Raw genomic sequence first — 14,852 nt, 5'->3', positions numbered from 1 at the left:
CTCAACTGACGTTTAACATACAGTCGGTCATAGGATGTGGGGTTACGCATGGGGCGTGAGAAAATACAGTGTGGGAAAGAGTGGGCGTCACAACATAGTAAAACATTTGATACTGATGTAGTGAACCGAACACTCACGAGATACGTTGAAATGCGCCAGTAGCAAGCAATAGGCATCAATTTGTATTGTTGTGTGCGTGACGACTGATGAATATGTTGGAACTTGGAGAGCAAAATGGTTGCAATGTGTGAGGAAGAGACCAACGATTGACCGGTGATCTCGTGGGAAACGACCTTTACTGTGTACATTAAATAATCTAGTACGATAATAAAAATAAAAAATTATATACATTTTCATCAGCAATGGGAGTTACTGGACTGTGGCGTTTGATCGAGCCTGCCGGTAAACCGGTACCTGTAGAAACTTTGGAAAATAAAGTTTTGGCTGTGGGTAGGTACAGGTGTTTTTTTTTAATACTTATTATTTTTTATGTTGTAGTTTGTTTAATATATTCTTTTAAATTAAGTACTTACTTAAGTAATACAGATATAAAATTGTATGAGTAGGTATAAAGGATATTATTTTTTCTAGATATTTCAATATGGTTGCATCAGATGGTGAAAGGATATCAGGATGCCAAGGGAGCTCCTGTACCAAACGCACATCTGATAGGATTATTTCAGCGTCTTTGCAAATTATTATACTTTAGAATAAAGCCAGTATTTGTGTTTGATGGTGGTTTCCCGGATTTAAAAAAAGATACTATAGTATGTATTACTATTGCTTTCTTTATACTTGATGTTGGCAACTAACTAGCATAATATTTTCATCCGTAGCATGAAGCATCCAACAGATAACTTTTATACTTAATCTTATTTCTATTGTAGGGAAAGAGACAAGCTAACAAAGCCAAATACAACTCTGAATCTGAAAGAATTAAAAGGGAACTGGCTATTATATTAGGAAAGAAAACTGCAATTGGTTCATTATTAGGAAATAAAATTCCTACTAAAAAAACCAACCCTATTGAATCTAGTGATGACATATTTAAACTACCGGCACTTCCAGAAAAGGATCAAGAGTCTGAATCTGAGTAAGTTTTAGTTAAAGACTACATCACTATTTCTGTTTTAACACCTCCATTGTGATTTGTGGGTATCACAAACACAGTAGATTTTCAATTATTATGCGGCAGCCGGCTGCCGCTTGGGGATTGATGGGTTAATAAAGCCATCAACCACACCGATGGTTACATAATCGCTGGATGATTTATAAAAATGTATCCAGATTCAAGTAATGCTAATTAATAAATTATGTTGTTACAATCATTAATTATTAAAATCCTTACAACATTAAATACATAATAATGAAGATGTTAAAATGGAACTTGAAAATAAATTGTTTGCACAATTCTTCTTATTATAAATTATTATAAAAATTTACTAGAATAACAATAAATTGTTATTGTAGTAAGTTTTTTAGGGTTCCGTACCCAAAGGATAAAAACGGGACCCTATTACTGAGACTTCAATGTCTGTCCTTCTGTCAGTCTCCAGGCTGTATCTCAAGAACTGCTATAGCTAGACTTCTGAAATTTTCACAATTGTGTAAAATTATTATTTTAGTATTTGTTATAGATTTCTATTGCCGCTATAACAATAAATAAGTACTAAAAAAAAAATATTTGTGGGGGGCCAAAAACCCAAAAAAATTATGTTATGGGAATAACATAATTTTTTTGGGTTTTTTTGCTTGTAATCAATAATGACAACTGCTAGGCACTTGAAATTTTCACAGCATCCTTAATTATATTTGTACTTTAATAATTAATAATAATATTAAAATAAAATAAATATTTAAGGGGGGCTCCCATACAAAAAACACAATTTTTGCCTAATTTCGCTCTATAACGGTACGGAAGCCTTCGTGCACGAGTCCGACTCGCACTTGGCCGATTTTTTAAGTATTCAATTTTAATTATGTTCTTATGTAATAATATAATAATAACTAACATCTATTATGTCATCTCTAAATATTGTTTATTCCTGCTACTTGTTAATATTTTAGATCAGAAGACGAAAAGAGTTCAAGCTCATCAAGCATTGATTTGCACACTGTTGATTTGGAATCTGAGAAATTTAAAAATTTACCTGCGAAAGAAAAATACGATATGTTGGTAGAATTAAAAGAAACTAGGAAAATGAACTCTTGGGGAAAACTACATACTTTGCCAAAAAAGAGTGACAATTTTTCAGACTTTCAGGTACTTAATTAATATTATTTTTAATGACAGCTATGCCTTAAGATACACATAACTGTGCAGTAATTATATTATTAGTGTCTTTGTAGATGCAAAGATTACTAAAAAGAAGAAAATTACAAGAATGTCTTGAAGAAACTGAAAAAGAAATAGGGGAAGGAAGTATGTCACTTAATGAGTTGGAATCATTACTAAATGAAGAAGGTATTGATACAAAAATAGAAAGTTTACCTAGTCGTAGAATAGCTTCTAACAATAACACTCGGTTTTTACTAATTAGTAATGTTAAGGAAGCTTTAGCTGAAGCGAAGAAGAAAGAAGAAAATAAAAGTCTTGCTCCACCATCAGAATTTTCAAGTGAGAAGGTAAATGATAACACTAACGAATCAACAGTAAAAAATGACGAATTGGAGGACGATTTACAGAAAGCTATTAAAATGTCGTTAGAATGTGTTGACGATCAGGATGCTTCTGCAAATACTTCAAAAACTGATGAATCTTGGACTTCAAATTTTACAGAGTCTGATTATTCAGACAGTGAAGATGAAGATGGCTTTATTCAATCGGATCTGTCATCTGCAAAAGCGTATATTATGCAATACACTGATTTGACCGATAAAGCGATAGATGAAATAGTAACATCAAAACAAAAAGGAAAAAAGAAACGTACAGGACTTAACGTCGATAAGATAATTGAAGAACTAAATAATGAAAAGTCGATAATTGAAGAACGAATAGATTTAACTTCTAGTGAGGATGATAGTGAGAAACATATTGCTATACCTAAGAAGAATGTCACAGAAGATTTGAAAACTGATACACAAATAAAAAATGATCAAAGTAAAGATACAGAAGCATCTGTAATATGTGTTGAAGAAGATAAATTTGAGGTTATAACACTTGATACAAGTACGGAAGACCTTTTAGAAGACAAAAGTATATTTAATGTAAACAATAATAAGGCTTTATCTGAACTATCAGCAATAAAACAAAAGTCGTACGATATTAATAAAGCATCTGAAAGAAATCCATGTGACACAAGTGAAAAATCTGGAATAGTTAATCACGAAAAAGAAATGATCTCAGAAAATCTTTCTGAATCAAGTGAGGACGAATTTGAGGAAGTATCTGATGATGGAAAATTTAAAGTTCCAGTAGTGCAACTTACTCTTAATGTAAATGAGAAGATGGAGGATGATATATTTGCAGATATATTCAATAAAAACAGTGCTGGTAAATCGGACCAAGAAAACGCGGTAGATAACAATATGCCCTCAAATGTTGAGATTCCTAAGATAAATGAAGATTCAGCGGCCAAAAATGTTCTAGAAAAAAATATTATTTTAAGCCCACTGGAAACTTCGAGAACTTCTGATGAGATTGAAGCATTCAAAGATGCACAAATAGCTTTGGGTAAGAAAATCGAATCATCAAACGATTTTAAGAACATCTCAAACTCAACAACACTAGATTGTAAAGGTCGAAAGGAAAACTTGGTTTGCGAAACATTTAAACCAGCAAATCAAAATAAATCGGCATCTGAAAGCATTCCTGTAACAGTCCCAGACAGAAACTCTTTTGAGGCTTCTGCAGATAAATCAGCTAAGGAATCAAAAGTAGCTTCTGTTAAAGAAGCATCAAGTGGTATTTTTCAGGATGAATTAAATTCAATTGCAATAGATATTCAAGAACAGGAAGATAACCTAGTTCAAGAAAAATCAAGACTAGACAGAGTAGGGAGAAACATAACGGAACAAATCACAAAAGAAGCGCAAGAACTGCTTCAAATTTTTGGCATACCATACATTATCGCGCCTATGGAGGCAGAAGCACAGTGCGCTTTCCTTGAGAGTGTGAAGTTAACGGACGGCACAATTACTGATGATAGTGATATTTGGTTGTTTGGAGGACAGACAGTATACAAAAACTTTTTCAATCAAAAGAAACATGTGCTTCAATATCTCAGTGAAAGAATAGAAAAGTCGTTTAGTATGTATTATATTATTTTTTAAGCATTTTACGTTTGCATTATTTCTTTTATTATAATATAATGCAATGGAAACCTTTTTTTTAGATTTAACGAGAGAGCAACTAATACTGTTAGCTTTACTTGTCGGTAGTGACTACACAACAGGTATTAGTGGCGTAGGACCAGTTACAGCTTTAGAAATATTAGCCTCTTTTCCGTTTAACAAAAAAAAGATGTTAAATGAACACACGAAACAAGCACAGTATCAAGAAATGATAACAGGTCTTATAGATTTCAAGAAATGGGTAAGAGCTGGCAGACGCACTGATAACATAAGTTTGAAGAAAAAACTGAAAAATGTCAAATTAACAGACGATTTTCCTAGTGTACGGGTAAGTGATGATAATAATATTATTAATGTCATTAAAAATTCCATACACGTACTACGGTCCTAATCTAAAGTATTATCTGTTTTTTTAATAGGTAGTTCAAGCTTATTTGGAACCAAATGTTGAAAAAAGTGAGGAGAATTTTACATGGGGCAATATAGATGTTACAGTATTGCGTGATTACACAAAAGCGAAATTTGGGTGGTCCCAAAATAAACTAGATGAGATTATTAAACCAGTATTGAAAAGAATTCAAGACCGTAAGAATCAAAAGTTAGTTCAAGATTATTTTAAGAGGAAAACTGATTTTCAATCCTTGGAAGATCAAATGAGTAAACGAGTTAAAGCTGCGGTCCAAAGAATCGCCCCGCACACTTCGTCACCAAACATTGAACAAACGACAAATAAAAAAAATGTACAGCCTACTAAAATACGGAAAAGAAAACTACCTGCATCGAAAACAACTTGCGATTCCGCTGAAAATACTAACATTGATGATATAGTTCCTTCCACATCATCGAAACGGCCAAAAGACGTAGACAACATCAATACAATAACAGAAGTTGTAAAAACTGAAGAACTGCACGAGAAGAGTGCAAAGTTTTCCATAAATATAACTAAATCACAAAGAGTTCAGGAAATTATACCTCAGAGAGAGAAGGATAAACAAAGCATGTTGCAAAACAAATTAAAAGCTATAGAAATGTTTAGAAAAACTAAAATAGATCGTAAAACAAAAACAAGTAAACGTAAATTACCAAAACCTAAAGAAGATGCTGAGCTTTCTGAAAGCAGTGACAGCAATTAATTGTAAAATACGATGGATTTCTTCTAAGATAGTTAAAAGGAGAAGGTATAAAGACCAAGAAATTATTATTTTTAAAATAGTCATTTAATTGTTTACTCATACATTCACATAAAGATCCTTAATAAAAAGCATGAATACTTAAGGTGTAAGCTGATAAATAACAACCGTTAGAAAAAATGAAATAACATAAACTTTAAGATTTGTATTAAAATACACATTATATGGCCTAAAATAATTAATTGCATGTTTAAGAAATCTTTTAAACAAACCATATACATAGACAAATAATACTAGATTCACTTAAGAACACACACATAATTTTATAAAAACATGTTTTCCTATCTTTAACAGTAAATAATAAGAAAATATAATGGAAAAATGCCCCAAATTGTATTGCTTTTCTTTAAACAATGACTGAAACACAATCATACTAAAGATCCCTAGTAATAAGAACATCCCATGAACATTTTAAATCATTCTGAACACTCCTGAAACAGTTCGAACCATTCTGACAATCAACATTAGTAATTCAAAGTGTTTAATTTCGTTCAATTAAGTACCATTCTTTCATGATTTGAAAATCAGATTACTACTATGGTTTAGCATGTTGTGCATTGTTAAGTGTCTTATAACAACAAGAGCAAGTCCACCATGTGATATATTTACAATACAATAATAAACCTATGTAATATACTAAACTTATAAAAGTACACACTTAATGAAGTTATTATGACTATCGATTTTATAATTACAAACTGATACTTACCAATTCTTTCTCAGTTCAATATAAAACCTGCGTTGTGTACAAGTTCTGTACAGTGGATATGATTATTGCAATGGCCGCAAAAAAAATATATTATCTATTAACTGGGCTCAACTATGGCTTGAACTAAAATTGTATCATACCAGTACAAACAACTATGAAACGACAAAGAAAGAGGACTAAACAAATCTCTTTAAAATATTAATTTAAATAACACGATATTAAATTAAAAAATTATAACACAATGGCAGATCACAATTGTTACCATTATGTTTAAATAGTCTTTTACTACACAACTTAATCTACTTTAACGACACTATAAATTTTTCGTACGAACCAGAAGCAGGCCATGAAGCCAATCGTACCGGTCAATAAGAAAAACAGAAATACCATTATAAACGTGTAACCGAAGTAGAGGAAGGTCGAGGCGGCGTCGTCGATGTTGAGTTTAGTGACGAAGTAATGGCAGCAGTAGATGAAGAGGTAGCCCGCCGTCGAGCCGGAGCTGAGGAAAGCTCGCCACCACCAGTGGTAGTCCTCCGCACACAGGTGGAAGTAGCAAAGCAGGATCGTAGTCTCCGAGCACGTGATGACGAGAATCACGAAAACCAGGAACAGAAATCCAAACATGTAGTACATCTGAAAGAAAAAATTATCATTGTTTTTAACCGACTTCCAAAAAACGAGGAGGTTATTTATTATGTTTGGCTGTGGATATATTTTTTTAATTTTTGTATGTTCAACGATTACTGCGCCGTTTGTGAACTGATTTTTTAATGATAAAAGTTACGATAAACTTTAATCGTCAGTAACAAATGATCTCAGTAATTATGCGACGTATTAAAACTCACCTGACTAGACCACAGTGAATTCAGAATAAAGAACAGCTGAATGAAGATGCATCCAAAAGGCAAGACTCCACCCATAACGATACCGGGAATCGGCTGCGTGTAGAGAGACTGCTCGGGAATTTGGCGGGGGATTTGGTTCGTCCGCACGGGGTGATCGAGGATCTGTAATAAAAAAATCGTAATGTAAGTAAAGAGTTGCGGGACAACTTAATTTACTTGTACTTAAAAGTTTGAATAAAGGTTTTTTTAATATAAAGGATCTGTAATAAAACAATCGTAATGTAAGTAAAGAGTTGCGGGACAACTTAATTTACTTGTACTTAAAAGTTTGAATAAAGGTTTTTTTAATATAAGTGTTTTATTTACTAAATATAAGGTTAGCCTAAAAGCAAACCTCAAGGAACACGCTAATTGCGGAAGAAGTTTTACTAAATTCAATCTTTATCGTAAGTACAATTTTCCAAACGCAATTTTAGGGTTTTATAAAATGAATAATTACCCTCTTTCTAAATCCGAAGTAAGCTCCGATAAATGTGAGTGGGACTGAAACTCCAAACCATAGAGCCAGCAGAGCAACCAATGTTGAGAAAGGAATAGCTGCCGAGGATCCCTTGCCCCACAGCACCAAGTTCATTATGAAGAACAATGAAAAGACAACACTGTAAAAAAAAATAAAAACAAATTAAAGATCAAGTTTATTCATATCAAGTATTGATTGCTTTAATCTAGGCTTTGGGGGTAGTAAAACACTTATACATATTTTCCAATCAAATCTCACAATGATCATACACGCATTCAAAACCAGAAAAAGAACAAAATACTATTTTATCACGAAATGCGTTTAGGGAGGATAAACCTTTGGTCTGCGAGAAAGAGAAGCAAAATAATTATATTTCCTTCATTACAAAATTCTCCTACGTCAAAATAGTTACGCGTGAAGGAGACAGACTGTTTCTTGTTTGTTCATTTGATACATATACCCGGATATAGAGACGGGCAACGAACTTGCAGTTCTTGTTGCGAGTGTCTAACTTAAAAAAGCGGCCAAGTGCTAGTTAGAATAAAGGGTTCCGCAGCAGCAAATAGGCAACGTGTTTAGGAAATCAAAACTTTTTTTTATACATGTACCGCACTAATTTTATTCGGCGAGGTACATATATAATTGTCGAAATTGGACAAGTAAGATGGATAGTAATGAGTGGGGTCCGGACCCCCAGGAGCCCCTTATTTACGCCCATGCGAGTGTCCATGGGCGACAGAGACAGACATGGTAGTTGCTTTTCGTCAGGTGACCCATATACTCGTTTGTCCCCTTATTTTATAAAAAAAATAAAAACATACCCAGGGCAGACCATGGAGGTGAGTAGTATGTTGCTCTTCCAGCGTCGTCCGCCGAAGCTCTTGTAGATGCGGGCGCTGACGTACCCCGCGGCGGCGCCGAGCAGCACCCACACTACCAGCGCGCACGTCATCAGCGCGCCGCGGTTCGCCGGCGACAGGAAACCGAGGCAGGCGAACGCCAACGTCACGAGAGTCATACCAAACACCTGGAAAAGTTAAATCTGGATTTATTATCTTTAATAATATTTTAAACAATGAAAGCAACTTATGCAACCGATTTTAACACAGCGAACTCTAGGGAATGGTCCATTTTTTAACATTTTTAAGGTTGTTGCACACCAATGCTGCAAAGAATGTATTTTGCGACTTGTCCACAAGTGGGGTTGGTGTGCAGACAGCCTTAGGATGTTAAGCAGTAGCTAAAGTCCGTACTTACAGTTTTCTTATGTTAAAATCAGTCGCTGGACATTGAATACTCATTTGTAAAATAATTTACAAATTAGACAACTAAAACAAGATTAATCACCTGTGCTCCAGACCCAAGGAATACAGCCAGCAGCATCCCTCGGCGCGGTGGACGGAACACGTCGCCATGAACCAGCTTCCAACCAAATTCCTCCTGGATAAAAAAATAGTTTAGGAATTGATTGCCACAACTTGTTTTACTGATACATTCGCTCTGACACAAATGATATGAGGCAATGAATTTTCAATCATTTTCAATTTCGATTTGGCTCAATTCGGCTACTCCAGATGTCGCGCAACATGATGGTCTTATGTAAATAAAGGGAATCTTTTGGTTAGTTCAATTAATCCATATTACAAAAAGGATATCAATATAGGTTTCTGTTAAGTCACATTTGATTAATTACTGTAGGTAACATTTATAACCAGAATGTAACATCATTTATAAATTTGTACAGATAAGTTTAATGATAGCTTATCATTATTTCCGAATGGTCTATACATAATATATCTATTTTTAAAATTATCTTTTACTGCCAAACACCATTAGTAGGTACTAGCACATAATCAACAGAAATTACAGAAAACATGCCTGTGCATCCTCGCCACATTCCATTTGATTGTATCTGGCAATGTCCTTGTGTAGGGTCCTGAGCAAAATCATGGCTACCATACCACTGAGGAAGAGTACTATAACAAGAGAGTTCAAAATAGAAAACCACTGAATATTTGTTTGTGGCATTGATTCCAGAATGTAGTCCCAACGTGAGGACCACTTGATAGTATTGTTCTTTTTAAAGGTTACACTGTATGTGTATGTGATACTGAATATTTCATCTCCAGTCAGAGTATTTGGTATTTCCAGTTGGTTGTTCCTAGCACTACAATCGAGGTTATCCTTGTTCTGGTGGTGAATACTTGCAGGTTTGATCTATAAAAAATAAACACTTATAAATAATATTATAGGTTTTTTTGTAACAAGCTTTCAACTAACATTATATTTTATTTTTAGTTGAAAACAAAATATAAACAATAGTAATTGGTTAACATACCTTTGCAGATATAATACGGCCTCCATTATCCCCAAATCCTACACCCCATTCCTCTTCCCTGCCGCTGTGATAAGTGATCTCAATGTCCACATGATTAAAAAGAAAGTAGGTGCCAACTTGATTAGGTGATGTATTCACAATTGGTGCACAAGTATCCTGTAAAATGATTTTGCATTGTTTATTATCAATAATTATGTGATAAAATATTGTCAAATAAGACAAAGTATTAAGCTTTTTTTTCCAAACTTTCGATTTTAATAAACATAAAAACAATAACACAAAACCAAATATTTACCAAGTCTCTTCTAACTTGACATCCCATTGGGAAACCGGTACTGCAATAAGTTTTCCCCCCCTCATTGACTAGGTAGCACCATGTGACAGGCATATTGTCCAAAATCCAGTGGTGTTGGTAGTATAGAGCCATTCCCATCTTTAGTAGATTGAGTTTCTTAATAGATTCAGGGTCAGAGCCCTTATAGTCCTTAGTACACACAGCCCTACACTTGACATCTTCCAGGAAGTTTAATTTGTAGGGACTCGGTCTAATTCTTTCGCCAAAAACTACTTGGCCAAGATTCTCGACTGGCGACTGAGTTTCATCAGACAGACAGAAATCAAAATGGTGATATTCAAATGGAATAACAGATTCTTCTGTATTGAGTCTATTCACATACAATGGAATTTCATTCTGAAATAAATTTTTGTTTATTCATAAATACAAATACAGGTTATAATACTAATAGTAGAAATGTCAAAGTGCGCTGTCTGTCTGTTACTTCTTGATGCCCAAACCACTAAACCGATTTTGTTGAAATTTAGTATGGAGATATTTTGAGTCCGGGATAGGACATACAAAACTTTTTATGCCAGAAAAATGTACGGTTCCCGCGCGATAAACTAAATTTAGCACAATGGAGTTATGGGAGTCAACTAATAGCAAAATATAATATCACGGAATCTTAAATATTTTACAAATTGCTTATAATTCATATGTAAAAAAATTGCCATGAAAATATTCATAATTATTGCAAAGGTCACTCTAAATTATCATGAATACATTTGAAAAATTTAAATTTTAGAAATATATCACTTCATTAAAATATGAATTATAAAAGAATTTGTGTTACAAATCTTTTGCAAGCAAACTGGGTTTGCACTCATTTAGTTTTAAACTATTAAAGCAAAATAATATAAAACATTATGTATTAAGTTTCATAAAGACTACTCATATTTTTACATTATCAGATTGCCTAGTTTCTACTCAACATTCTGAGCATACTTCTAAATGAAAAATATTAGCACAATAATTTAAGTTAATATAATATTTGTAATAAGTGCTTATGGTGTTAAAGATTCATAGACTTTTAGTGATTATAGTGTTATCAATTTTCCAGAACGAATTTTAAGGTTGAGCTAACAATGACTAGGTAAAAACTCATGTAGTTTTTGATACATTAGAACTAAATTCCAAGGTGATAGATTCAAATTTATAAAACGTGGAAGATGTAATTCGAATCATTAGGGATAATGATGTTGGTTTTGAGAAACATGCGAACGAATTGTCCAAAAGTTATTATGAAGTTACTTACTTTACAAGATTTTCCATTGTCATCACCGGCTCTGCAGTAGTTTACGGGAGCTAAGCCGGGCAAATAAAACGCCGCAATAGATGACAAAAGCAACAAATTGCAAACCACATACGGCAATAGTGCCATATTTACGTTAGGATGGTGACTTCTTGCGTAAACTGTTTATTCAAACGTTTTAGAGCTACTATTATGACAACATATCCCACATAGTCCTATGAAATATAAAACACGACGTAATTAGGAATAACCGATGAAAATCCGCAGAATTTACACAAAATCCCGTAATTTTTCAATCACATTCAAATGACAATTTAGAAATTTCTTACGTCACGTCACCATAATTTGATAGATAAAAAATTATTCCTCTTCTTTTTTACTTCGGTTACGGAAGACATTTGCCACGTGTTGCACTGATGTTGCATGAACTTTGAAATACCCATGAAATACCTATGAACTCTGCCGGGTGCCGACTGCCGATGTTACGTTTGACTGCCGACTGCGAGCCGACCTTTGAAGCCGACTGCCATTAACAGCAACATATTTTTTTTCTGCTGGTTTTAGTGACTGACGAAAAATTACCATTGACAGTATATATTAAGTCTATGATTGAGTGTTAGCTTAGTTTAGTAGTTAGCACTGTTTAATAAAGTTATCTATACTATATAATAATATTTTAAAGAGGTAAACTTTGTTTGTTTGTTTAATTGTAATGAATAGGCTCAAAAACTACTGGACCGATTTTAAAAAATCTTTCACCATTCGAATGCTACATTATTTACGAATTTATGCGCTCGCTAAACGGTAATTCTGCATTACATGCATTACGTGCTGTAATGCACGAATTATCGTGTATTGTAGTGAATGATGCGAATTACATGCAAACTACGTGCTGTACAACGTGCTGTACATTGAATTACAACTTCTTTAATTTTTCAGCACGACATGCGTAACGTGCTGTAATTCACGCATGATCGTTTATTGTAGTGAATGACGCGAATGACATGCAAACTACGTGCTGTACATTGATTGAAAAGTTGTTTAATTTTTCGTCATGCAATATGTGCATCAATGCCCGCTGCATTGCGCGATCGGCATATCATGGGACAACTCAGTTCCAGGGTGGTGCTTCTGAACACTTAAAAACATTATGCGTTTCTTTGAACAAAGCATACAAACTGTTAATGTGCGCAAAATTAATTAATATTTTGCCATCTATACTAATAATATAAATGCGAAAGTATCTCTGTCTGTCTGTCTGTCTGCCTGCCTCGCTTTCACGCCAAAACTACCGAACCGGTCGTAATGAAATTTTGTATACAGATAGTCTAAAGCCTGAGGAAGGACATATGCTACTTTTTTACTGGAAAAAATGGTTGTAAGGGGGTGAAAATGCGTAAATTTGTTCAAATTAAGTTAGTTCCAAAAATTCATAATAGATGGCGCCGTGCGTCTTCTACATCGCGCTGACGCTTGCTCAGACTTCTTTCTATAAGAGGTGGTATCATCTGGTGTTTAAATTTCGATTTTTTTCGATTGTTATTTCTATTTAACGTTATATTTAACCCTAAACCTATCAATGAATGAGTTTATGGGTAAAGTTGTGTAATTGGGGGGCTAAGCTTTATTTGGCATAAAATATAAAGTTTAATTTAAAAAATGAAATATTATGTGCACACTGCACAGCTGTTTTGATTTAAGGGGTACCAGGGTTTTTTTTATAAAAGCTTTTGACACCAATTTTGTTGACATCGAGCGCTATAGACTTCAGTCCACGCGGACGAAGTCTCGGGCAACAGCTAGTAATATAATATTTTATTGCTAATAAATAACTTTTGGACGAATATAGGCTGATATGATGATGATGATGAAATAACTTTTTCAATTTAATTTATACAAAAAACGTCGGTAAGTATTTACAAGAACGTATCGTGGTCTCCGTGGTCCAGTGGTTTAGCGTGGTCGTGGGTTTGATTCCCGCGTTGGAAACAATATGTTATTTCCAAGTTTGGTTAAGACAATGCAGGCTGATCACCAAATCGTCTGACAAGTAATGATCCATGCGTCGGATGTGCATGACGTAAAAAGTCGGTCCTGCGCCTGATCTTTCGCCAATCGTGTCGTTCTTCCGGCCCACTGGGTTATGAGGGTAAAAGGAATAGAGAGTATACCTACTCTTGTGTACTGTGCACACATTTGAGCACTATAAAATTACTCCTGTGGGATGGTTTCAATGAAACCGGCCACCGTCACCGAAACCGGTGTGGGAAACCGGAAATATTTGTACAATAATTTATGGTGCAATGAATAAGATAAAAAAAAGATTATCATCATAAAAAACTTGAGAGGTGTCAAGGGACACCCGGATGGAACGAAGTTCTAGTTTACATATTATTATACTAGTTTATTGTACTTTAACAATTATAGCAAAAATGCTATAGTTGTAAGCCGTGCGGTAGTGCTTGTTTCTCTCCCCCTCTCTCGCATTGAACAGTGTGGTGAAGCGACGTTTTTTTTTAGTGTTTTTATAACATAAGAAATAATACCTATCTAAACCCGGCTGTCCTTTGACACCTCTCAAGTTTTTTATGTTTATTTTACGTTAGCTGATAATATATGCTGATAAATGTATATTTTTACTACAATATTTCACACATGAAATATTGTAGTGAAATTATACATCTATTCGAGGTAATTTTTTATATTTTTTAAAAAAATTTGGCAGTTTAGAGATTAGACTGAAATGTTTCTTAAAATGTTTAACCTAAATACTTTATCTATAAACATTTTTTTTTTATGAAATAAGGGGGCAAACGAGCAAACTGGTCACCTGATGGAAAGCAACTTCCGTCACTCATGGACACTCGCAGCATCAGAAGAGCTGCAAGTGCGTTGCCGGCCTTTTTAAAGAGGGAACAGGGTAATAGGGGAGGGTAAGGATGGGATGGGAAGGGAATAGGGGAGGGTAGGGAAGGGAACAGGGTAGGGGATTGGGCCTCCGGTAAACTCACTCACTCGGCGAAACACAGCGCAAGCGCTGTTTCACGCCGGTTTTCTGTGGGAACGTGGTATTTCTCCGGTCAAGCCGGCCCATTCGTGCCGAAGCATGGCTCTCCCACGTATAAACCTAAACATAAATAAAAAAAATATACGGTCGTATGAATAAAAACTTAGCGTGGGTTTTTAGAAGCTTTAAAAGCCTGTTATAAAATTTATTATGAATAAAGGTTCTCTAACAGTGCTCTAACACCGTTTTAAGGTGACAGCTGTCAAAGAATAGCGCAAGTTTAATAGGCCTGTTGTAAACCTATTTTAAGCATAATCGTTATGAATAAACGTTTGCTAACAGTTGTTTAGGCTCGAAA

The 14,852-nt window shown here is 34.4% G+C and overlaps 2 protein-coding genes across 3 annotated transcripts; one reads left to right on the top strand and one right to left on the bottom strand.

Moving 5' to 3' along the window:
* The first annotated feature begins 33 nt into the window (after positions 1–33).
* LOC121733139 (DNA excision repair protein ERCC-5 homolog) lies at positions 34–6,517 on the top strand. Of its 2 annotated transcripts, XM_042123310.1 has the most exons (7): positions 34–450; positions 592–767; positions 888–1,093; positions 2,068–2,263; positions 2,350–4,249; positions 4,335–4,621; positions 4,713–6,517. In XM_042123310.1, the coding sequence occupies exons 1-7, from the start codon at positions 363–365 to the stop codon at positions 5,424–5,426; spliced, it is 3,567 nt and encodes a 1,188-aa protein (XP_041979244.1). In that variant the 5' UTR covers positions 34–362; the 3' UTR covers positions 5,427–6,517. The 2 variants fall into 2 exon arrangements, with proteins under 2 accessions (XP_041979244.1, XP_041979248.1); XM_042123314.1 differs by lacking the exons at positions 34–450; positions 592–767; positions 888–1,093 and having other exon boundaries at positions 2,207–2,263; positions 2,339–4,249.
* On the bottom strand, positions 6,399–11,806 carry LOC121733154 (transmembrane 9 superfamily member 2-like). The gene is made up of 9 exons (XM_042123325.1): positions 11,491–11,806; positions 10,194–10,589; positions 9,899–10,054; positions 9,439–9,777; positions 8,908–9,000; positions 8,382–8,587; positions 7,540–7,699; positions 7,041–7,202; positions 6,399–6,828 (listed from the first exon to the last, which is right to left on the bottom strand). Exons 1-9 carry the CDS (start codon positions 11,614–11,616, stop codon positions 6,487–6,489), a joined length of 1,980 nt encoding a protein of 659 aa, XP_041979259.1. The 5' UTR covers positions 11,617–11,806; the 3' UTR covers positions 6,399–6,486.
* Between the last annotated feature and the right edge of the window lie 3,046 nt (positions 11,807–14,852).

This window comes from Aricia agestis, chromosome 1 (genome assembly GCF_905147365.1).
Source record: "Aricia agestis chromosome 1, ilAriAges1.1, whole genome shotgun sequence".
NCBI lineage: Eukaryota > Metazoa > Arthropoda > Insecta > Lepidoptera > Lycaenidae > Aricia > Aricia agestis.
This window is presented reverse-complemented; position numbering and strand designations above follow the sequence as displayed.

What these genes read in the sequence shown, in the direction of transcription:
- LOC121733139 (XM_042123310.1), top strand. Translation starts at nt 363, where the DNA reads ATGGGAGTTACTGGACTGTGGCGTTTGATCGAGCCTGCCGGTAAACCG. An exon ending in ATTTAAAAAAAGATACTATA is followed by an intron (nt 768 to 887) that starts GTATGTATTACT and finishes TTTCTATTGTAG; the next exon opens with GGAAAGAGACAAGCTAACAA. An exon ending in ACGATTTTCCTAGTGTACGG is followed by an intron (nt 4,622 to 4,712) that starts GTAAGTGATGAT and finishes TTTTTTTAATAG; the next exon opens with GTAGTTCAAGCTTATTTGGA.
- LOC121733154 (XM_042123325.1), bottom strand. Translation starts at nt 11,616, where the DNA reads ATGGCACTATTGCCGTATGTGGTTTGCAATTTGTTGCTTTTGTCATCT. An exon ending in AATGTGGCGAGGATGCACAG is followed by an intron (nt 9,001 to 9,438) that starts GCATGTTTTCTG and finishes TTTTTTATCCAG; the next exon opens with GAGGAATTTGGTTGGAAGCT. An exon ending in TCCTTGGGTCTGGAGCACAG is followed by an intron (nt 8,588 to 8,907) that starts GTGATTAATCTT and finishes TAACTTTTCCAG; the next exon opens with GTGTTTGGTATGACTCTCGT.